Source organism: Pogona vitticeps, chromosome 9 (assembly GCF_051106095.1).
Source record: "Pogona vitticeps strain Pit_001003342236 chromosome 9, PviZW2.1, whole genome shotgun sequence".
Taxonomy (NCBI): Eukaryota; Metazoa; Chordata; class Lepidosauria; order Squamata; family Agamidae; genus Pogona; species Pogona vitticeps.
The window spans coordinates 5,822,475-5,845,657 of NC_135791.1; the positions used below are offsets into that span (position 1 = coordinate 5,822,475).

Here is a 23,183-nt window from a genome sequence, read left to right on the forward strand (position 1 = left end):
GGAACATAAAACTGTGCATGGTTAGGATCACGGTTACCTTTTCACGAAAACACTGGTGATGTAAAAAGTCTAGTTTTCGTTGTTGTTTGATTCATTTAAAAATTATTTTGAGGGGATGGGCTAATACAATATACAAATTATTCTACTCTGCCTACCAAGCCAGTGTATTTATTAGTTTGTTAAATATTAACCTTGCTTCTGGGAGATATTCAGGCCTTGACTTCGGGGGAGGTTTCCTAGAAAAGGAGTATACCCACAGTTGAGGATTGAGCATCTAGAATGTCTCTCAGCCTAGCTATTTGGTGCAGAGATGGCATAACGAAAGGAGGTCATATTTATTATTTATTTAGGTAAGTTTTAATGGACACACTGTAGACAGAACTGAAAGTGGTTTCAGCTATTCTGGACTCAGCTGAAACCTTGAAATCAAGCTAGAATGACCAAGCTGGCGCAGCAGACCTCGGAGACCCGGGTTTTATGGGTTAAAGATGCTCCAGAGCACAATTCAACAGAGATGTCTCCCCTCTCCTCCTTCATCCTTGCTCTAGGGAATTTGAATCTTGCCCCATGTCCTCCTTGGTGGCACTAACAAGGGACATAAAGAACGAGGAGTGACTGATTCCCTTGGTCTTTCTGCCCTTAGTGGGAAAATGATAAGCATGTGTTTTGTTTCAACTCCATCCAAAATGTGCTTTGTTCTGCCTTTCATCTTCCATGGGCTTCTAAGTGTTTTGAGATAACCCCCCCCCCCCCAAAGTAAGTTAAAAAGGTCTGTTGGGATTTTTTTTCCGTTCAGTCTCCGCTTCTGGACTCGATGTACCCCTTAGCTATGTTTTTCGCATATCTACTTCTGAGAGCCACGGTCCCTGCAGGGGGTTCGCATATCATTGACCCCCCACCCCACCCACTCACCCAGTGGAACGAGGGAAGGATTAACCCTTCCTTCTGTATTAAGGATTGAATTTTGTTTTGATCGGACTCAAGGATGGAAAGGAGAGGTGTGAAGGCAGAAGGGTTTCCCAAATATCAAAAGGGTACATGATTTCAAAAAGGATTAGGCCCGCTCTCTCCCACCTGCCTTCGTTCTTCCCATGGCATAGCACAAAATTCTACTAGTTAATATCCTGTCTCTTGCCCCCATCTTATTGCTCATGAAAAATATTTCCCAGGCTTCAGTCCACTGTGAGCTGGTCCAGCAGTTCAAGTGTAGTGCTGGACCCCCCCTCCTTGGTAGTCCTCTCCTGCCTGCTTCCTTACCAGAGATCACGGATCAGGTCCTATCTTCTCTTCCTGTGCTGTATGCCTGCTAGTTGCCCCCCCCCCTGTATACTCTGCTTGCACCACCCCACACCTTTGCCTACTTCTGCTGTGCCAAGGGAAATGAGCCACGAGTGCTTAGGCTATTTCTGGAAAATACACTCTAGATGGGGTGGGGGGGGTGGGGAAATCTTTGTCCCTCCAGATGTTTTAGATTACAAGTCACACAGCTGCATGCTGTTGGCCATACAGGGACCTCTGGAATTCAACCACATCGAAAAGGCGAAATGTTCCCCACTTATGCCTTTAGGCTGTATTTGATGCAAATATGTATCTATCCGCCAGATGTGTTTCTGCCCACCAGATGTGTATCTATCCATCTTGCCTTAATAATTCCTTTTGGTCATGCCTCTTGTCCCCCTCCAGGAACTGTCACACAATGGAATACGAACCAGACATTTCCTCCTTTGAAAACTCCGCTCATCTCATGAAGCTCCTGGCCGAAAACGTTTCCGTGAACCAAGATTATTCCGAACTGCCCAAGAAGAATGGCTTGTGTTTGGAGGGCCTCCCCTCTTCCCACAAGCCGCCGGCTCTGCCTCCTGGCACCAGCAAGTTGGAGGCCAACCCTGAGAACTATATGATCACCTCCGGGGACGTGTATGACAACGGCTCGCTCAATTCGCTCTTTGACGCCATCCATGTGGCTCCGTCGCAGCAGAGGTGGCAGCCAGACAGCACGTTTAAAGAGGATCCTCAGGAGGTCAGTGCTGTGGGCTTAGGTCCACCCTGCTTCGTTTTTTTGGGGGGGGGGTCCTCAGGGAAGTGCCTTGATGGCATCCTATCGGTGGAGGGGTGTTGATAGGGGAATCCTGTCAACATTTTTGAGGTCAGCTAGCCACATGGGACACTAGCTAAAAGAGTAAGAGATCTGATCTCTCTCTCTCTCTCTCTCTCTCTCTCTCTCTCTCTCTCTCTCTCACACACACACACACACACACACACACACACACACACACACACACACACACACACACACACACACACACACACAAACAGACGTACACACACACAATCCTTTTTCCTCACCCTGAGAGATTCAAGTGTGTTCTCTTCAAGTGTATAACAAAAAAGAAACACAGCTGTGCGGTCCATGTGCAAAATCCAGAAACAGGAGTAGACAACACCTTTACTGTAACAAAAAAAATGTTATAAAGGAGACTTTCAAGTCCTGGCTTGAAAGGTAGAAGGTGAGGGGAAAGGGCTGCGAAACCAAATTCATAAAATGAACTGGCAAGGTGGGTCAAACTTCAAGATGGAGGCCTCAGACTTAACAAATCAGCTTGAGGTGTGCTGATGGTATTGATTTTCACCTCAGGGGATATAAAATAAGTGGTCTGGTTTCTGTCTCTATAGATTAGTGGGTCCCAACCTGGGGCCCCCAGGGGACTATGACTCCCAGAAGCCTTCGCCACTACCTATTCTGGCTAGGAGTTGTGGTCCAAGAACATCTGGGGACCCAAGGTTGGGAGCCATTGCTCTGGAATGCTAGCCATCCAGAGAATCCTCCGTTGCTCTAAGGACATGGTTCTGTGTTTGATGGAGAGTGGAAATATTCAGGTTTGTGGCATCGCACATCAGAAAGATGGAGATTAAATTAAGTAGCATGCTCAGTAAACAAAAAAACATCAGTTGAAGAGAGAGTATAACATAGTGGAGAGAGGATGATGGGTCCCCAGTGTTCTAGGTGTAAATCCTGCCATATTCGGGGCATTTTCTGCAGCCAGGTTAAAAATAAAAGCATGTGGCAAGACCCCAAAGCAGGACCGAACAATACTTTTATTAGACTGTTAAAATATTGTAAGCAGGTGAGCTTCTGAGACCTTAAGGTCTCTTCATCGGGCAGGGCATTGTAGATCTTAGGGTACAGTGTGAATAAACAGAAAACTCTCAGCCATTTCTTCATTGCCAGTGGTGGAGAGGAAAGAGTAATCCCGATGACATTTTTGTGTGGCTGCCAGAGGATAGATGGGAATTTGGGGTGCTGGTGTGAGAGCACCCACAGGGACCCCTTGTAACCCTCAGGCTACAGACTGGGTACCCCTTCTTAGTATAAATGAACAATGATCTGTCCCACACATTTTGGAATCCAATCCAAAACGTTTGGCAGAAGGCAGACTCAGAAATTTGGGCCTGATGAGTTTTTAGAGCAAAATCTGTGTGGCTCTGCCCATCTCAGTGCAGGATGTGACATGTATGGTATAAATGGAAACAGGACACATTGTGCTAATTAGGTGTGTAGAGGGAGTGTCCCTTACATGCCAAATCTACCATCACAGAGATTCAGCAGAATGAAGCGTCTTGGGTTGTTGAAAGGACTCCTTGACATTCCCTCCTTCTGGTCTTCTTCGGCTTCCTTGAACTATCTCTCTACAGGCATAAGTCACACATGTCGGTCTCCAAGAGAGTACTGCCAAATTGCCCTTCCTTATCTCATCAGGGCATGGCCACACCTTGGACAGGTGTAGAGCAACGAAGTGTTCAAAAATTAGGAAAGCAGGAGGGGACTTAATTCATGATTACCTTCTGCAGTTGCTTTTTTGGACCACTTCCTTGCCGTTTCAACCACTTTCAGCTGCCTACTCCTGGCGGTCCCTTCCCTGCCATGTTGTGCTCAAAAGGACTAAGAAATATCTCAACACCATTGGTTACAAATCTGAATTCAGTTGAGAAAGATATAATGCGAGATCTCCCAGTCAGTGGTACAACTGGCACGCGAGTCTGGGCTTCTGCGGAGGGATGTGTTGTGTTCAGCCGGTTGCTGTGCCACTTTCTTAGGGCTTTGAAAAGTTACTTTTGGGGTTCCGTATCCTAGTGGTCAAACTGGTTGTGGGGTTCGGTCACTTATAATCCAAACAAGCAACTTCCCCAAACTGTGCCCTTTCTTTTTGGCTTTCGGGCAAGATAACCTTGTCTAGCCGCCTAGAGTGGTCGCAATGACCCGATAGGCGGGGTATAAATAAAATAAATAAAATATCCAAACCAGGAAGATAAAATATCTCCTTCCTTTGTTGGAATTTGATCTGAAAGCTAGAGGAGAAAAATGCCCTTTTATGAGTTATCCTCTCGTATTTTGTTCCTTACTCAACATCTTTACTCAAGTAGGTGTTGGTTCCAACTAGAAATGGCAACTTCATCTTTCTACTGGACCTGCAGTCGTGTTAGTTGAAGAGCAGACCAATATAGCTAAGCAGCCAAATGTCTGTCTCAACACTTAGAGCTGTAGGCCAGGAGGATCTTCCCCTGCGCATAGATGTTGGCAAGACATTCCGGCTTAAAACTCCCCTGAATTCAGAATAATTCAGCCCGGGTGGGCTTGGTTACCAAAGGGGCAAGACTTGGGAAGCGTTGAACCATGCCTTATTTTCTCCCTTGGATGTGCCTGGAATTATACAGAACTGTTTCCATTTTCTGTCTCCGCAGTCACTGATCTTCAATGACATCCTGAAATCCCAGGCAGAAGCACCTTGTTCAGAGGGATATTCTGTCAATGATGCTAAGAGGTAACTGCCAGGGCTTTTACTGTGCTGTTTAATTGCTGCCTGAAGGGCAAGAGCATGATTGTATTCCATTTTGAAACCTCCTTTCCTCCCAAAGCATGTATCCTTTTTTTTTTAACTTTTCACAACAGCCCCAGAAGGCTGAGAGATGCTGATTTCCCCATGACCATCTTGTGAACTTTATCTTGAAGGGAGATACAAAAGAATTCCAGTTACGGAACATAAATGTGTATTCGGCTGCAACTAGATAGAAAACATAATCTGCTATTTATGGGGAAACCAGAGAAAGATTTTTGTTACTTATTATCCAGTCGTTCCCTAATTGCACGCCCAAGGATTTAGTACTAAGATTGCTTATTGACAATCAGCCCATCATGACACATGCTGTACCACTATTGGTGTTGGCAGCCAAGAGGTCTGGTTTTCTCATAATGCCATTTAATTTAATGGTCCGTAGTTTAGTTGGCATTTTGTGTCTAGTCGCGCTGGCCATGTGACCACAGAAACTGTCTACGGACAAACGCTGGCTCTATGGCTTGGAGATGGGGGATGAGCACCGCGCCCTAGAGTCAGACACAACTGAACTAAATGTCAAGGGGAACCTTTACTTTTACTAGTTTAATCGGAGCTGCTCAAAGAAGGGCACATTTTAAAACATTTAGTTCTAAAATGTATGTTTTTAAAACCTGGATGTTCTTTTTATGTCATACATTGCACATTGTAAAGGCCTATGGCCGTAAACAAAGTTTTAACTGACTAGTGAACTTTATGGGTTTAACTAGCCATTGAAATAAGGCTGTAATGCTAAACAGTTTTTATGGAGGGTTAATCCAATCATTGGATTAACCCTTCAAGGGATTACTTCAAAGAAAGTATAGGTTGGGGGAATTAATGCAAAGTGTTGTGTGGTTTCCTTCAGAATTCAAGAAAGACAAAGCTTGGCCTTTTCACAGCTTTGTACTGTAGATTCAGAACTAGGCATCAAACCTCAAGAGATGGTCAGCTCATACTTAGAAACAGATGGCACTTCGGTCCTCTAGTAGGGTTCCCTCAACTGCATGCCTGAGCCATCACTATGGCAAATCAAGCCCATGCTGTCTCCTAATAGCCACTCACAAAACATAGCAAGCTGGTTTTCAAGAGCCAGCTTCTAATGATGTGCTCACCAACTTGTTTAGTGGGACCCTGATCTTTCTGGCCTACATCCTGCACTCCAGCTTACTCCAACCCACCGGTTGGGTTGCTCGGTTGGGTTGCTCCCAGCGTGTCAGGTCATGAATTTTTCTCTTGTCACACCGCTTTGAAGACAGGCCCTGGGGGCAAGAAGATCGGTGGCAACCGAATGTTTGCCAACCGCATTCTTTCTGTCCTTCCGCATTTCAAACGTGAATGGGAGGTGCCTTGCAGGTAGACGCTTGCTGGGTTGTCTCCAGGGAAAGAGGTTGTATCTGTGGTCTGCTGGCCTTCATGCTGCCACAGTGATAAAGGCAAGGTTTTCGCACCTCAGATATTGTAGTCTGTACAGAGCCCATAGGTCAACCTGGTTTGGCTCTGGGTATTTCACTAGGGGTTTGCCCCATTTCAATACAGAGTAGACCCGTGTGTGTAGGTATATCGAAGTAAGTGAGAGTACTGGGTGAGTTTATGAGAAATGGAGAAGGTGTACTCGGTACTGCTGCTTCAAGCAGTTCTGTCCACCTCCCACCACCTACTCACCTGTAGTGTTGGAACAGAGCTAGGAAAAAATTGCTTGAAGCAACCAAGCATACTATGTTAAGCTATGGCAGTGGGGGAAAAAATCCATGCCAGCAAAATTATTGTGGGGGTGGGAGCACATTGGTCTAAATCTTTGAGGGGGGTCAAGCTTGGTCTCTCTGGAAGAATTCTGAAAGAAACAATGCAATGGTTTGTATTACTCTTTCCAGCCTATATATACCTTCTATGAAGGAATTCCTGTTGATAGGATTAACCCTCCAGACAAATCTGGGCAGGATTACAGCCTTATTTCAATGGTCAGTTTATGATTCAGTTATCCATCAAGTGTAAAAAAAAAATCACATTTTTCCTTCAAATAAGCCATGATGTCCAATGGAGCGGTGAAGGGGAGAGAACGGGGAAATGACAGGGCGCTTTCCATTTTTAAAAAATAAAGCTCTGAATTTTTTTTCCTCCCGCAACTTCAGGACCTAAATTTGGCCATGAGAGGATGCAAGACAACCTTGTCTAGTCCTCCCTCATTTTTTTAAAAAAATAAAAGTTCAGGGGTTAAGGTCATGGAAGCAGGTGTAGCCCCTTCAAGATCCAAGCATGTGTAGCCCCCAGATGGCGGGAGATCGTCGTGTGTAAGGAATATTTTGGAATCAATGTCTGTGTCTGCCCTGTCATGTTTCGTTTGGCCCTCAGAGAACTATGTGTTTCTTCCCTGAGCAAAATAGCACAAATCATTAATTGGTTCCCCTCCCCGTCTTCTCTTCTTTCTCTCTCTCTCTCTCAATGGTTCCATTCAAGCGACTTTGAATACACCCTCGGATCCCCTAAAGCGATTCACATCAAGTCAGGTGACTCACCCATGGCCTACCTCAACAAAGGACAATTCTACCCTGTTACCTTGAAGGCAGTTGGAGATGCCAAATGTTTACACTTGTCCTCAAATAAAGTGAAGGTAGGTCTGGGGCAGGTTAAGAACCTTCTGTCAAAATGCCTAACAAACAGCCAAAGCCATGGCTATAGGGGGCTCCTTCCTGGGCTTCTGAAACCAGAGCTGTTGCCGTCCGTTGTTCCAGAAGATCTTAAGCGCTACTCCTCTGACAGAGGGTGATCTTTCAAACGAGCTTGTTTAAGTACGGGCTACCCAGAAGTTAACTGGAGTCTTTGCTGTCTCCCTTCCCTCTTTCCCAGAGTGTTGTGATGGTGGTTTTCGACAATGAAAAGATTCCAATGGAGCAGCTCAAGTTCTGGAAACACTGGCATTCGCGACAACCCACGGCCAAGCAAAGAGTCATCGATGTCGGTACGGAAATTAGATGCTTCGTGGTTATTTGTCGAGGAGGGAAATCAGATTGGTATAGTTATACCCCCTTTCTTTTAAAGGTTGCAATTCCTGTAACAGCTCTTGCTGGCACTTCTAGCATTTAACAGAGGGGCTGACCATATTAGCATTTGACCTGTAGTTTGGTCCACTGCAGGGACAAGCTGGCTCATGGTGATTAGATGATGTCCTTGCTGGAATGAACCAGCCTGATCCTAGAGCATTTCTGCCCACGCCTTGGGGCCCCTGTGAAGGACTTCCACTTTTTGTGTGTGTGTGTGGGTAGGATCGCTCTCCTTTGGATCCATTTCCACTCTGATCATTGGGCATGAACCGTCGATGGATCCATCTAGTTTGTAGCCTTAGAAGAAGAGGGAAATTCGAAGCAATTTTCCGTGGGTCTAGAAGGGTGGAGTCTCGCATGCTTCTTTAAAAGACAATGGTAGTTACTCAACTCAACACCTACTAGACTTGGGCAATCAAAGAGTAACTGTATGTTTCATGCCTTCCAGCTGACTGTAAAGAGAATTTCAATACCGTGCAACACATCGAGGAGGTGGCTTACAACGCTTTGTCCTTTGTCTGGAACATTGCTGAGGAAGCAAAGGTATGGCCTAAGCAAAGGATCCCAGCTCCTGTCTCTGCTCTCAGCCCGTCTCCATTTTATATCGACTTAACTGTTATGGCTTCCCCCAAAAAACCTCTGGGTGTTGTAGTTTGTCAAAGATCCTAAGCAACTGTGTTCGAGGTTCCTAAGCTCCTACAGAACTACAGTTCCAATGATTCTTTAAGGGTTTGTGGGGTGAAGAATGTTGAAGCCATTGGGATGCGCCCTTACAAGTGAAAAGCAATCCTAGTGAGACCTTCTTAGGAGTTCCGCAGAGCTGGTAACTCTGGAGGCAGGACACATTAGTCGTAGTTCGCTTGCTTGTTAGGCACAGCCCAGTAGTCAGGAAGTCTGAATTCTGACGACTGATTTACTGGCGATGTTCTCATACTTGACCAAAAAAAAAGTATCTCAATCTATTGGTATTGAAGAAACGGTCAACAGCTGTGAGATTTTTTTATTTTGCATTTGCATGAGAATGAAGACTAGCACATTTTTTTCATCATTAGCATTAAAAAGAAATCCTAGGTTTTACAGGATAGCTCCGTGAGTTACTTATTTGGCTGTTGAACCAAAGGTTGGGAGTTCAATTCTCCCTGGGCTTCCTGTGAGAAGAACCAGCCTGTGTAGCCTTGGGCAAGCTGCACAGTCCCAAGGCAACCCCGGAAGAAGGGAATGAGAAACCACTTCCGAGCCCTTTCTACCATTCTCTCCTTTTTTACAGGTGTTTATTGGAGTGAATTGCTTGAGCACCGATTTCTCCTCCCAGAAAGGTGTGAAAGGTGTCCCTCTGAACCTCCAAGTAGACACGTACGACTACAGCAGTGGGACAAACCGGCTTATCCACCGAGCTGTCTGTCAGATCAAAATATTTTGTGACAAGGTAGAGTGAAACTTTTCCTGGCAAGCTTTCCGGGGGAGTTGATGGGGGACGTTTGCAAAAGGCTTGAGGTGCGAGTGGATGAGCCAAAGATCAACTCTAGAGGTTCCTAAATGGAGACATCAATGTTTTAAGACAAGGCTTGGTCAGGAATCTAGATATGGGCACGAACTGCTGAACAAAGATTCGTGCCGGCTCATGCTTTGGCCGAACCGGTGTTTGGTGGTTCCCAGCCCCGCCACCTTCAGTGGGTGCCCACTCAGAGGCAGCGTCCTAGCTTCCTCATCCCGCCTCCTCTGGGTGTTGCCTGTCAGTGGGCGCCTGCTGGAGGAGGCAGGGCTAGTCATGATCCAAAACTCTGGGGCCCAGTTTTCAGCCCTGTCCGCCCCCCAAAAAAAACACAACTCAGAAGGAGACAGAAATTCCTTTCTGGTCTGATAAAACACCTGTGGCAGTTGGGGCAAATCAAGGTGGACTGAAGACATTAATTCTTGACCAAAATAAATATTCCCTCAATGGTCAAATGTGGGAGGCCTGGATGCCCAAAATTGGGCGGGGAAGGAGGGAGAGGGAGCTATAAGCTAAAGGATTCTCTCACGCTTGATTTTAAGAGAAGCTTTGCAAAACCTTACCTGCTAGATTGTCCCTGGTAAAGGTTAAAAATGCACAGCCTATGCCAGAATGGAGGACCACGTGGCCCGCAATGCTTTTGGACCTGGCCTGTGCCGTGCTTTTCTTGTCCCCATCATCCTGCATCAAATGGAACCTTTTCCCCAGTAGATCTAATTCCTCCACTGAGATGCATCTGGAGTTTTCATGGGGCACCAGCCAGAAACTAGAGAATGGTCCCCTTCCCTGTGGGGTGACATATTGCCCAAATCAAGTCCCTCTTCTTGTGCCAGTTAGCTCTGGGAAAATACCCATCCCTCTGGGGCACAAAATAAAACTTGACTGTACTTTCCACTCCCACCCCCTAAATATTTCTTCTTCTTCAAAAGACTGCACTGGATATAGAACTCAGCAGTATCACTTTTTTAGACTATATGTCCCAGGATCCTTGGACCATGTTGCTTGAGGAATTCTGGGAGTTGTAGTTCGCAGGCTCTCAAGTCTGTCTGGAAGTGCCATGCCCACCGTGTCTTGAAAGAGATCCAAAAAATATAAACAAGCTGTCCTTCTTCCATGCATATCCTCCAGCCTATCATGCCAAGAGTGATTTGGCTCGGGAGGAAGCAAGCCAATGCTTCAGAGTTTGGGATTACCAGCAAGAGGTTGTGGCTGATCATCTCTTTCACTTCCTTCCCTAGGGAGCAGAGAGGAAGATGCGAGATGATGAACGGAAACAGTTCAGAAGGAAGGGGAAATGCTTGGACGCTAATAATAACGGTTAGTAAAAGGGATGGGCAGCTGCTGGTGGCCATTTATCAATGCCAGGGATGTTGGCAAGTCTTCAGGACCGATTCCTGAGTCCCAAGTCCCAAGTCTTGAGTCCTTCCTCCCCCATCCCCCAAGGCTTGGGATGTAGGGTTCAGACTGCACATACACGATCCAGCTGAGGCAGTGTGCTGACTTCCATTCCTAGAGAGCCCTCATCTCTGCGCATGTGCGGCTGGCCTCTCCGCTGGGTGGCACATGCGTGGACGGAGGCAGGAGCCAGCTCCTAGAAAGGAAGCCAAGGCCTGCTGCCTTACAGGGTGGTGGCAGCAACAGCAGGTAAGCCTGCTGCTATCCCATAGGGACTTGAAACGTGACTCAGGGAAAAATGGTTACAAGTCATGAGTCAAGTCCAAGTCTGCTTCCCCCCCCAAAACCCCGAAGTCAAGTCGTGGTGCAACTTGAGTCAGGCTGGAGAGCGAGTCATGACTCACAAGTCAACCAACCAACCAACCAACCAACCAACCAACCAACCAACCAACCAACCAACCAACCAACCAACCAACCAACCAACCAACCAACCAACCAACCAACCAACCAACCAACCAACCAACCAACCAACCAACCAACCAACCAACCAATCTTTATTTTGCGGTCTCCAGCCCATTAAAGACTCACAAGTCCCATCGCTGATCAATGTTGCCTTTAGAATATGGGGCGTCTTTAGGTTCTGTGACTTTGACACAGAAAAGACCCACCTGGAAAGGCAAAGGGCAATGCTTATGGTCCTTGAATGCAGAGAAATCGCATTCTTCTACTTTTCAGGTAGGGCTTTCCTGCAACATTTAGTTGCTCTGCGATTGTAAAAGGTTACAACCCTGGGCTTTTGGTCACTAGCCGAAGCACCGAGGGCTCTTGGTCAGTTTTCCCCTGTCTTCCTCCCAGCCAGAGCAACGACGAATCTAGACCAGCCTGGTCCCGGCTGGATTTGAAGACCTGCTTCAAAAACGTCCCTCTTCACTTATTTTTTATTTTCTTTGTTTACTGACGGGGGTTTATATCCTGACACATGCCCTCCGGGAAGCTTACAAAACAAATCCATATTCAAAACATACCCAAGAACATGTCAAATAAAAACACCAATAAAAATGACAAGAGATAGCCCAGTCAGCGCACGGCGAGATAAAAGCAGCAGCTAAAACCAGTCCTGAGATGCTAAGGGGTACCACTTAAAAAGTGGGAAGAGGACCTCACAGACTTTGCTGAGGGCAAATATATATATTATATATATTTGTGAAGGCACCAGGATCTCATGCCTGCAGTGAAGGTCACCTTGTTAAAAACAAGCTTCCCCCCCAAGAAAAAAGGGATGGAGGGTTCCAAATCACGAGTTCGAATAATTGAATAACACCCCCCCCAAGTCAAGTCCCGGTGAAGTTGCTGGTGTAACTTAAGTTTGACTTGACTGCGTGTCCTACAGCTCGGGCCTCCTTCCCGGCTGGTCTCTCCCCTTCACAGATTTTCCTCTTGTGCGTCTAGTCTGTTCAGATTCCATGCCTGAGGGCACTCAATTACTTAATCACTTGCTGTAGAGCTAATTATTAATAATTATTGTTCTAACGTGACGTGGAAATCTTCATGCCCTATGCTAGACTTCTTTTGATTGTCTACCGAGACACATCCAATCATCCTTATCTGAGAACGAGATCTCTCGCAGGGGAGACAAAGATGATTCCCACACAAACTCTTCGGGCCCGAGGCTTTCTCAAACACCTCCTTGTTCGGAAAGGTTTGGGTTTTGGGGATGAGGAGAGGAGCAGAGCCTCACAGATAACACGGCATTATTATCTCGAGACCTTGCTTTGTTCCACATGTTTCTTCCCTCCTGCAGCTGCATCAAACTGAGGCAACAGGGGGGGGGAAATATTGGGCGTCCGAGCACAGATCTTCCGCATTTATGCTTTTTGCCTGTTCTGGTTCTCCGTGATGCCGAATCAGTGAGGCCCAGACTGCACGCAACAGCGTCTGTCACGCCACTCGCCTTGACAAATTTATACCAGCAAACATGATGGGGGAAAAAGAACGTTTTTCCTGCCTTTCTGTCTTCCAGGTTTGAAAAGCTGTTTGGTTTCAGGCTTCCGAGGGAATGAAATCACATATCTCAAGCCACAGACCGACCTGGAAACCCAGCCTGTTTTGTTTATCCCAAATGTCCATTTTTCAAACCTCCAGAGGTGTGGAACGGTGAGTTCTTTTAATTGGGCTCCCATTTTTTTAAATCAAAGTGCCTTCAAGCTGACATGTTCATTGGAAGCGCGTCACATCGTGGTATGACTGGAACACAACTAATTCACCGCAGTGCCATTATCTGAGATCCGTTAATTTATTTTGAAAGAAGGTTTCGCTTACCGACCTTCGCTTTGCGACCTGCCGATCAGCTGTTTGGCGGGTCCAAAATGGCCGCCGGAAGCCCCAAAATGGCCGTGCGCAGTGTTTTCACGCCCTCGTTAAGCGAGGGGAGGGCGCGAAAATGGCTGCCGGCCATCCTGGAACATCGCTGAACGGTGAGTAAAGGAGCCTTTTGGAACGCATTAAACGATGTTTAAAGCGTTCCAATGGCTTTTCCTGTCCCGTTCAGCGATGTTTCGCTATAGCGACGGTTAATCCATTCCGGATTAACCTCGCTATGCGAGGCACCACTGTATTTTTCCTTTCCTCAGAGAAAGGAGGAAGATACAGATTTATTGGAATATGTCTTGGAAAGCTTTTGTAAAGACCCCTCCAAAGTCAAATTCCTAGGATGCGGGGGGGGCAGCAATAGAAGCATTGAACAAGTATAAAACTAGATCTAAATTAGTAGTGAAGGTATTCCCCTAGTATCTTTACACCCAGGAAAGAAAGCATGGTTTGAGGAGGAATTTAAAAGCAAACCATGGAAAGTATCCTAAGAATTTATGAGAGGAAAGTTGATAACGAAGGATGAAACTGAGAGGGAGAAACCACTGTGAGTGTAACTTCACAGACGCCACTGCAGATTTCTCGACGCAGGGAAAGGGGGAGAAAGAATCAAAAGTCAATTTTTGGCTGCATTCAAGATTTAATTAAAGAAAAGGAGGACACGCAAATTGTGGCCGGGATTTTTGCCCTGCCGTGTGGCTCCTGTTGCGTTAAACCTTATCACAACAGTAATAGTATGACTAGTGCAGAGTCGGTCACGCACATTTAATGCTAACGTTCCTTTGACTGTAGCATGCCTATCTAACATGAACTCCTATTTATTCGTTAGCACCAATAAATAGGACGACGGATCAATGCGATCTAGATGTGGTCCTGTGGAACAGACAGAAGGTGTCTGGTACCTGAGACTCCCTGTTTTTGTCCATCGGGCTGCTTCTAAATGAGATGTTTGTTGTGTGGTCACCCTGTCTTATTCGTGGGACGTCACTGTCCTTGGATAACTCTCCCACGTTTCCCCATCACTTCTTTCCAGGAAAAATCCACTGGATCAACTTTTTCTATTACATTGCTTCGTTTCTAAATCATGTCTCTCTTGTCTTTTCCATAGGTCTTGCCCACCGCTGGTGTTCCGCATGACCCTAGCAGGTATGAAGAAAGGAGAAGTTCTTTGATTTTTTTTGCTCATAATATATTGAGATATTCAGACCCACAACTGGCTCTTTGCCATCTCTATATGCGACCTTTTTCTCTGGGAACTTCAAGGCAGTATAGACAATCCCTGGAGCCAGACACTGACCAGATGTGGACTTCTTTAAGTAGGTCACCACCCCCGGGCTGCCTTTACACCTGCGAAGCTGATGTGTGCCGTCTTGAGTTTTATGACAGATGAAAGGCAGGCTATAAACATAATAAATATATGTTAGTAAGTTCTGCTGTTTGAGCCTCTTTGAAGTGAAATGAATCAGGGCGGTGTGAGGGCATGAGCATGCCACCGACTCCTGGTCTCATTAAGCTGAAGGCAAAAGGTGGGCAATTAAAACAGCCACAACAGACAACAGCAAAGACTTTCTTGTAAGGAAATAGTTGGGAATGTCAAAGAGGGAGCACCCAACACTTTGGGTGGCCCTTTTGCTTGGGCAAGGTGAAGCCTGGCATGTAGGGTGCCATTAAAAATGGAAGACCAACATGAATTTGACCCAACTCTGGGAGGCAGTGGAAGACAGGAGGGCCTGGCATGCTCTGGTCCATGGGGTCACGAAGAGTCGGACACGACTAAACAACTAAACAACAACAAAGATGGAAGAGAAGGAAACCGGAGGGTTGTATCCACAGGGAGTAATCCATCCAAACCTTCTTCTGCATAAGTCCCATTGAAATGAGCAGAAGCTGTGGTTTATTTTTTTGGTTATGTGTACTACAATCACTTGAACCAGTTATCTTTATATACGAATTGTTTACTACCCCTCATTCCACCACTGAACTCAGTATGTCATACATGGTTATCCTCCTGTCCTACAAGGATGTGGTCAAGCTGAAAATGGCTGCTGTAGGGTCAACTCTTCATGGCTCCATAGAGAAAAGGTTTAGGGACACCCACTTTGTTTCTCAACAATGGATCCCTTAATTTCCTCTTGTCCTCTTTCAGGTTGCCTTTGAAGCGGAGCTGCCCTTCATTCCCAGAAGAATTTGACCCGCTCGTTGCAAAACAAGCGAAGGAAGAAGACCCTCAACGAGGTAGGGTTGCTTTGAAGATTCTGCCCCTTAAACGCCCCTATAGTAGGGAGGTTGGCAAGTCCTCCAATCCGAGTGTGAGTTCTCAGACCAGAGTCCCGACTCCACCCCCTCGAATCCGAGTCTCGAGTTGATGGACCCACCTTCAACTTGGGGGGGGGGGCACATGCACAGATAGGGAAGCCGGGTTGGCGCATGCGCAGAGACAGCAGGCCAGCTCCCCTTCCAGGAGCCGGATCCTGCTTCTGCGCATGGGCCAGTCTGTCCATTGGGTGGTGCCTCTGAAAATGGTGTGGTGGGTGGTGGCGGCAGGTAGAGAGGCCAATAGGGACTTGACAACACAACTCGAGCAAACCAGCCTGAGAGGCGACTCAAGTCACAAGTCCCTCTCCGAGTTGAGTCCAAGTCAAGTTGCCGATGCAACTTGAGTTGGACTTGACAATGAGTCGCAACTTCCAGTTCCCTCTCCCTGCCCTACAGGTGCACATCCGAATGCTAGGCAAGGAAGCAATAGCTTCAAGGGGGAACCAACCCAGGCAGGGAGCAGCAGGCTTAAGCTACTGTACACGTGGGAAATAGTGGGAAGAACCCATTAAAAATGGGGGTGTAGACAAGTGCCAGAATGACTTGAAGATCTCCTCAAGAGGAAGCTAATAAAAATGGTGGCATTGGGGGGGGGTAGCTAGCTGATGTTCCTCAGCCCCCATCAGCATGGCAGAGGAGGGGTTTCTGCGTTGGGGGAAGAGGGCTGGCTCCGTGGCAAGGTCGGAATGAAATCTTCGCAGCCAAACCCAAATGTGACGCCTCTCTGTCGTGTCTTTCAGTCATGCTGTACGTGCGGAGGGAATCCGAGGAGGTGTTCGATGCCCTCATGCTGAAGACGCCAGACCTCAAAGGCCTGAGGAATGCTGTGAGTTTCTCCTCAGTTATTTTGCTTCATAAAATTATAGGTTCTCTCCTTGTAAATGCTCTGAGGGCCGGGACGACGGCCCTGGGTTGGATATGTGCTCAGCCTTCTGCCACCATCGAGGCAAATTCATCCAATCCCCAGATGGTCCCATTGTGTTTTCATTCCAGTATTTCAGAAGGTTTGCCCATGGTCTTAGTCAGAAGGAGAAAGGAGGGGATTATTTCAAGAGAGTCCATGATTTGACGTTACACTTCTTTCTCTCATCCTCACTCCCTTTCCTTCACTTTGCATATTTTAGAATTGCAGCCGATCTCTGCTTGTAATAGGTACTCTTTTGTAGACCTGAAAGTATGTGATCTTTAACCGGAAAGGCTTGACTGATGTTGAGTTTCTGCTTGACCACAGAGTTCGTTTTACCAAAAAATTAAAATAAAATAAAAGAAAATAAAATTCAGTTCTGTATTGTAGCTGCCCGAGATTGGGTTACCCCCATTTCCCAGAAAAATCGCCCATCTTTACTGGAGACAAAGCAAGAGAGAAGGCTTCCCTCCATCCCTTAAATTGGTGGATTTATAGAATTTGTAAATGATTAGGGTCTGTGCTAGGCGGAGGCATCTTTAGCCTGATACAAGTGGAGTGACTGCTGACATAATCGATGATAGTATATATCTGTCAGTCAAAGGTGTTCAACTCAAGGGGCGCAACATACTGGCGAATTCTCCTACAGAAGCCCCTTTGGCATGGCAAAAGATCTACTCAGTGCTCAGAGGGAACTCTTTTCAATGAAATCTGCGCAGAACTGACCATGCTTACTGGCAAGGCCTCAGTCAGCAAGATGTTGTGGGCTGGCTCTTGTCCCGTTTCTACAGCACATTACTTTGGCGGTATTAAATTTGAATTCCCTTCAGTAAACCCCTAGAATTGTAGAACTGGAAGAGGTGTGAAAAAGTCATCTAATCCCAACTCCCCGACAAAACTCACAGGAGAGCATCCCTGACAAGATGACCTTCCAAAGTTCCGTTTGAAAACTTGGCACGAAGGTCTCGTTTCTAGTTTTGCTATTTTTGAGAGCCATGGAAGGAATCATTTGGTGATTTCTTTCACCTTGTAGATATTTCTTGGTTTATCAACCTTCAAAGCCCATATTTCCTTCAGAGTAAGGAATACAGCTTTCGCCTCTTGATGCTGGCCATCCGGGATCCATTGGCACCGTATCCCGTCATGAAGGAGCCAGAAGGGATTGCAACACTTTGTCAAACGCAGAAATGGGGGTGGGTGGGTGCGGAATTTACTTTGGGGAGTATGACTTTCAGAATTCCCCCATGGATTACTGACCATGCCAGCTGGGATATACTGGGGTCATAAACCTGGAAGTAGTTCCAAAAACTAAATAGAGAAACTGTCGTGATGAAGGTAGGTTTCATATTCCCTACCGCAAAGTCCTCTCACTCCACATCAAGTTCCCAAGCCTGCATCTCTAGATAAACTGTTGTCTTTTCCTTCCCCTCTTTCTTCAACTCCTTCTTCATACGGCACCTCCTTTCCTTTGGGCTGACTGGGAATTGCCACCCCCACCCCACCGCAGTCCTATTCTGCACAACTTTCTCAATGTTTGAAGAGCACACAATGTGGATGCATAGTTCAGAGATGATTATCAGCAGCATTCCTGATAACCCAGGCTGTCCTCCGCTGAGGTGGGGAACAGAACAAACAACTTTCTGAAATGATCTGATAGTGTGTCTTTCTCTCTCTCTGTGTGTGTGTCTCTCTGTTGGTTCTGCACACAAATGTTTTTTTAAAACATAAAAAAAATTCAAAATATTAAACAAAACACCAGTTTTTACAATTGCATTCCCTCCGTCCTTCTCCTCAGGAAACAGTGTTGGAAGGAGAAGACTGCAGGAAAAAGGGGCTGCATGGACTTCAGAAAATATATGTTTTTGGACAACAACAGCCAGAATCCCCCACTAGCCCATGTGGGTGATGTGATTCTGGATGCTGCGTTCCAAAAACATAACATTTCTGACCTCTGGTTTTGCAGAAGCGAAACATATTCCCAAGAGAGAGAGCCAGGATCACAGAATCTTATGCAAAATCTTGAAAAGTTACTTTTTTAAAAAATTAGAACTATACTTGCCTTGCCAACATGGCCAGTGACTTAGAGGAGGAAGACAGTAGCTTTTTCCAAGCTCTGCTCTCACTCTGAAAAAACAAGCGAGAGGGTTATGTCACTTTTCACCAGTTGAGAGTGATCCAGGAGATCAGAGTTTAAATCCTACCTGCAAATAATGCTGTTGAGCCGTGTAATTGAGTCTTCAGAGTGCTTTGCACAAAATGGTTTCTATGAGCTTTGTAAGGTAGCTTAATGTTTATCCCGGGTGGCTGAAGTGCATGATGTAAAGGGCAAAAACTAAGGGTGAGAAATAACAGTTGACATTATGGTATCCAGAGCTGGCATACCATTTAAACTGAGGTCTTCTTCAATCTCTCTCTCTCCTCTCAACAGAACACATCATTTCTTAGGCTTTAGATTACTTGTTGGTTCACAGCTTACTTGTTAAGTCTTCAATCCTCTCTTTTAACATGAAAAATTGTAGGATCTTCCTTGTTGTGAGGACTTAGTGGGGAAAATTACGAAGCATGCTGCAATGCCGTGAAAACACAGAGTTTTGTGAATGACATGTGCCATAGAATCATAGAATTATGGCCATCACGTCCAACCCCCTGCACAATGAAGGAATCCAAGTCAAAGCAGATCTGACGAGAGGGTTGTCCAATTTCCTCTTGAATACCTCCAGCAATGGAGGCACCCCGTTCACTTGAACTTTGCCGTTCTCCCCTAGTGATCAGAGGAAAGCGAGCAAGAGTGCAAAAAAAAAAAAAAAGTCTGCATGCCGGATTGCACCTGAAAGGGTTGCTTTGCAGAGAGCAATCTAAATGGACCATGCCATATGCAGGGGAATCAATACAGTACAGTACCAAAAAGTAGTAGTCATAGACATAGCTGAACCGAAAGGGTCCATCTTTTGGACATGAGTCACAATCAGGCTGGAACACATTTCCCATGCCTTGTGCGATTCTCAGGAAATAGATTGTATCGGCGTCCTCCACAAGCAGTCCAAACTGCAATCTATTTCCTCGTGTGATCACACCCCAACTTGATTTCAGTCTACGTGGCCCTATAGCATCCTGTAAATACCCTGAGATTCTTTTAACAGGTTGTGCATGCAATCTCTTCTGTTACTTTTTGCAGGCAAAACATTCATTCTTCTGCTAAACTCTGTCCCCTGCCCATCCATCCTGATCTTGTAAGAGATTACTCAATCAGGGCTTTAAAATGGGTAAATTCCTTCATGTGGTTCTGCTGAGCGTTTGCAATGGCGTGCAGGAGGCGGAATGCAAACAGGGCTATATATGTGATGAGTTTTGTCTTTAAACTTCCAGGTTACTCTTGCTTCTCATAAAAATGCAGAGATGGCAGGTTGTCGAGGTGGCTGCTGGCTCATCATATTTATAGCGTTCCTACCAACCTTTCCTCATGCTGTCATGCACTGGTGCAAATGATCACACAAGGAGCCTGTAATTAATAATTTCTACACCAGGCGCCTGGCTAGCCTCTGCTTAAGCCTTCAAGAAAAGATGGCAAAAATAAATAAATCAAAAAACAAACAAACAAAAACCACGAGCTTGTGTAATCTACTAAGGCAAATTGTTTATTGCTGAAGTCCTGTTTTGTGAAGGTGTTGCTTTTGTGTTTAGGCAGGGCCCAGAGTGAGTCAGTAACCTCCACACTATCTGTGGCTTTCTTTAATGATAGAAGATTATCCCTTTGGAGAATGCTTCCGGTACATCAAAAATTAAATGTCTTTCTGTACACCTGCATGTGATGTATATGTAACGGGTAGCATTTTCTCTGTTTTCCCCCCCTTCAGATTTCAGAAAAATACGGTCTGCCTGAAGAAAGCATCTACAAAGTCTACAAAAAATGCAAACGAGGGTAAGTGGCCGCTTTTCCGCATTTATGGTTGTTTTTATGCACCATCAAGTTGGAACTGACTAACAGGTACCTTAATAAGGCTTTCAAGATAAGTGAGGTATTTAAGGAATGGTTTTACTATGTCCACTCCCCACTCCATGAATTTCCACGGCCAAGCAGGGATTTGAACCCTGTTCTGGGGAATCCTAGTCAATTGTTCTCCCACTACACAGTAGATCGTGTTAGCCACAGTTACTGTGTTTGATTTCCTTGGCTTGTTCTGTAGCAGAACAGGAGTGGCTATTAGAGATGGGCATGAACTGGTTCGTCCCAGTTCGTCAAGGCGGCAACACAGGTACTGCTGCTCCCCTCCCCTGCTTCTTCTGGCTCACGCAGCCCTTCATCAGGCCCAGCCTCTGTGATCTTCAACTGATGTCCTGGTCCTGGCAACAGCTCAGGCTTCTCTGCCCTTCCCCTCTTGGCTGATCTCCCAACTCCGAGAAAAGTCTGTGCTCTTGCTCGTGACTGGGAGATCAACCAAGGAGATGGGAAAAGCAAGCAAGCTTGCTGATTGGCTGAGGAGGTGGGGAGAGGAGCCGCAGCATCACCTTTATGAACTGGGACGAACCCGTTTATATCCGTCGCTAGAACCTACACAATAGGTCCTAGGCTAGCAAATGGGCGTGAAAACTTCGGGGCTGAAAAGTGCAGGCTTTTGAAAGCCATTGAAATCCTCACCAGCCATCAGCAGTACTGTAGTTCTACGGAGGAACTATTCTGCCCAACCCATTTCAGAATATAGTAAGAAGAAGAAAGAGAAGCTGACAACTCCCATTTTAAATATGCTGTAGGTCTGCTCTGGGCTTAGTCTACAGGGTTTATCTAAATGCAAAAACAGGCGTTACCTTTATAGACCACTAAAAGAATCATAAATGAACTTCCACGGATTAAGATTCTGTAGTGGTCAATAAAGGGATCCCCTATTTTTGCATTTGGATTTTATTTTGGTACGACCAGATGGCTGCTGTTGACTTCAAGGGGTTATCTACAGTACTGAACATCTGGAGGACAGAGTCCGGTGCTTGGGAGAGCTTCTGCAAAGTCAGAACGGAAATCCAGAACAGACTCATAGGACCTCCAGAAATGGAACTGCCCAGTTTTCATTGGTAGGAAACACACTGGTGGTCTAGATCAGAGGTCCCCAACCTTGGGCCTCCAGATGTTCTTGGACTTCACTTCCCAGAAATCCTGGCCAGCAGAGGTGGTGGTGATGGCTTCTGGGAGTTGCAGTCCAAGAACATCTGGAGGCCCAAGGTTGGGGAACCACAGGTCTAGACCACAGAAGGCCTACTAGGTCCAGGCTCCTGTCTCCCACGGTGGCCACACAGCTGTCTTCAAGGAACCCACAGCAGGAAATGAATGCAGTTGTCCTCCCTCTGGCCCTGCAATTCCTGTTCCCTAGTAACTGGGATTCAAAGACACACTGCCTCTGGTCCTGCCGGAGAGATGAGCTGTAACTATACCTTAGTTATGTAACTATGCTGGGGGACCGGATGTGTAAAAGGAAAGTTCAAGTTCCTGCTTGTAGACCAAGTATGCATGACCTGGGAAAACAGGAACCAGATCTTTCTCTTCCGTGAAAAGCAGAAAGGGTGGGATCAGATAGAGAAGTACGGAGGTACTAAGGGCTTCAAGGCTTCGGCCTTTTTGCCTTTTTTGGGGGTGCAAAGCACCCTCCTTCACCACCTGAAATGGATTAGAGGGTAGTCAGGCCCAATGTAAGGCATTTGTTTGTTTTTTAATGCTTCAGCAGCAACTAGAAGATCAAGGGTAGAGGTGAGGAAAATATGATTTAAATTAGAACACAGGGGTTATATATGTGTTCCTTCTCACCATCTCGATCCAAGTTAGGCCTCACAGCTGCTTTAGACCCCAGTAAAATGCACTGGGAGAGTCCGTCATGTGTGGCCTAGAACGGATTTGCACTTTGTGCGAGAGCCACCAACTCCGTGTTGACTTGTTATAGGTGTGTCATGGAGCCACAGACAATTGGAAGCCCCCAATATATGACCCCACAGCCAGTAAGCCATTGCTAGAGCAGACCCATTGGCTCAATGACATTTGTGTAAGTGTTAAAAGTTCAGGAATCCATTTAGTAGATCTGCTCTGGGATATTAGCTCAAATGTTTAATAGCATGTATCTCCTCTTGTCATGTTAACTGTCCTGCCCGCCGATGGAAACTGAGTGTTAGTCTGGTTGCCACATCAGTTGTGAGCAAGTTCTGATCACCAAAACAAGGGAAGATGTGCCCCAGATCAGATTGTTTAGAGCGGTTTTCCTTAAACTTATGCCTTCCCAGCTATGCTGGGCTAAAATACTCATACATCATAGCCACTGCATGACCGTGGGGGGGGGTGGTCGAAGTCTGAAAACATCTGGTGGAGTCTAGGGTGTCAACTAAATTTAAGCTCGTTTGATATGGGGATTGCCATAACCCTGTGTGCCTCTGCGCCCAGCCAAACAGAACCTCTGTGGTTTGATGAAAGAGAACAGAGAATAGACCAGTGATTGGCAACTCCTTTGTCCACAGAGATGAGCCAAAGTAATTCATTGTACATTTCTGAGGTCAGGTCCCATAGCTGAAGCTGATGCAACAAGCTTGCCATCTTGGTCATGGGACATTAAATTGGATCCTGATGGTGCAAACATGTGGTCAGGATGAATTTCAAGCTTAACATTCCCTCTAATTTTCCGGAGCGTTGGGCGGGGGCCCCATCCTGTGTGCACGAGGTTCCAGCTACGACCGGAAGCAAAAGGGTGGCCCCGATCTAGCGCTGTGCGGGAGTGCCGCTTAGAGAATTCCCACTGGACTCAGATGTTCAATTGTTTCTAATATTTCAG

At 46.2% G+C, this 23,183-nt stretch overlaps 1 protein-coding gene across 1 annotated transcript in view; it reads left to right on the plus strand.

The window, feature by feature from the left end:
• GRHL3 (grainyhead like transcription factor 3) overlaps window positions 1–23,183 on the plus strand; it is a 52,651-nt gene that overhangs the window by 21,174 nt on the left and 8,294 nt on the right. Inside the window, exons 4-15 of the mRNA XM_020800122.3 lie at window positions 1,684–2,020; window positions 4,741–4,820; window positions 7,326–7,479; window positions 7,716–7,827; window positions 8,358–8,452; window positions 9,177–9,335; window positions 10,640–10,718; window positions 12,817–12,950; window positions 14,272–14,309; window positions 15,310–15,398; window positions 16,220–16,305; window positions 20,238–20,302. Coding sequence (XP_020655781.3) covers window positions 1,684–2,020; window positions 4,741–4,820; window positions 7,326–7,479; window positions 7,716–7,827; window positions 8,358–8,452; window positions 9,177–9,335; window positions 10,640–10,718; window positions 12,817–12,950; window positions 14,272–14,309; window positions 15,310–15,398; window positions 16,220–16,305; window positions 20,238–20,302 — 1,428 coding nt within the window. The remainder of the gene's footprint in view (window positions 1–1,683; window positions 2,021–4,740; window positions 4,821–7,325; window positions 7,480–7,715; window positions 7,828–8,357; window positions 8,453–9,176; window positions 9,336–10,639; window positions 10,719–12,816; window positions 12,951–14,271; window positions 14,310–15,309; window positions 15,399–16,219; window positions 16,306–20,237; window positions 20,303–23,183) is intronic.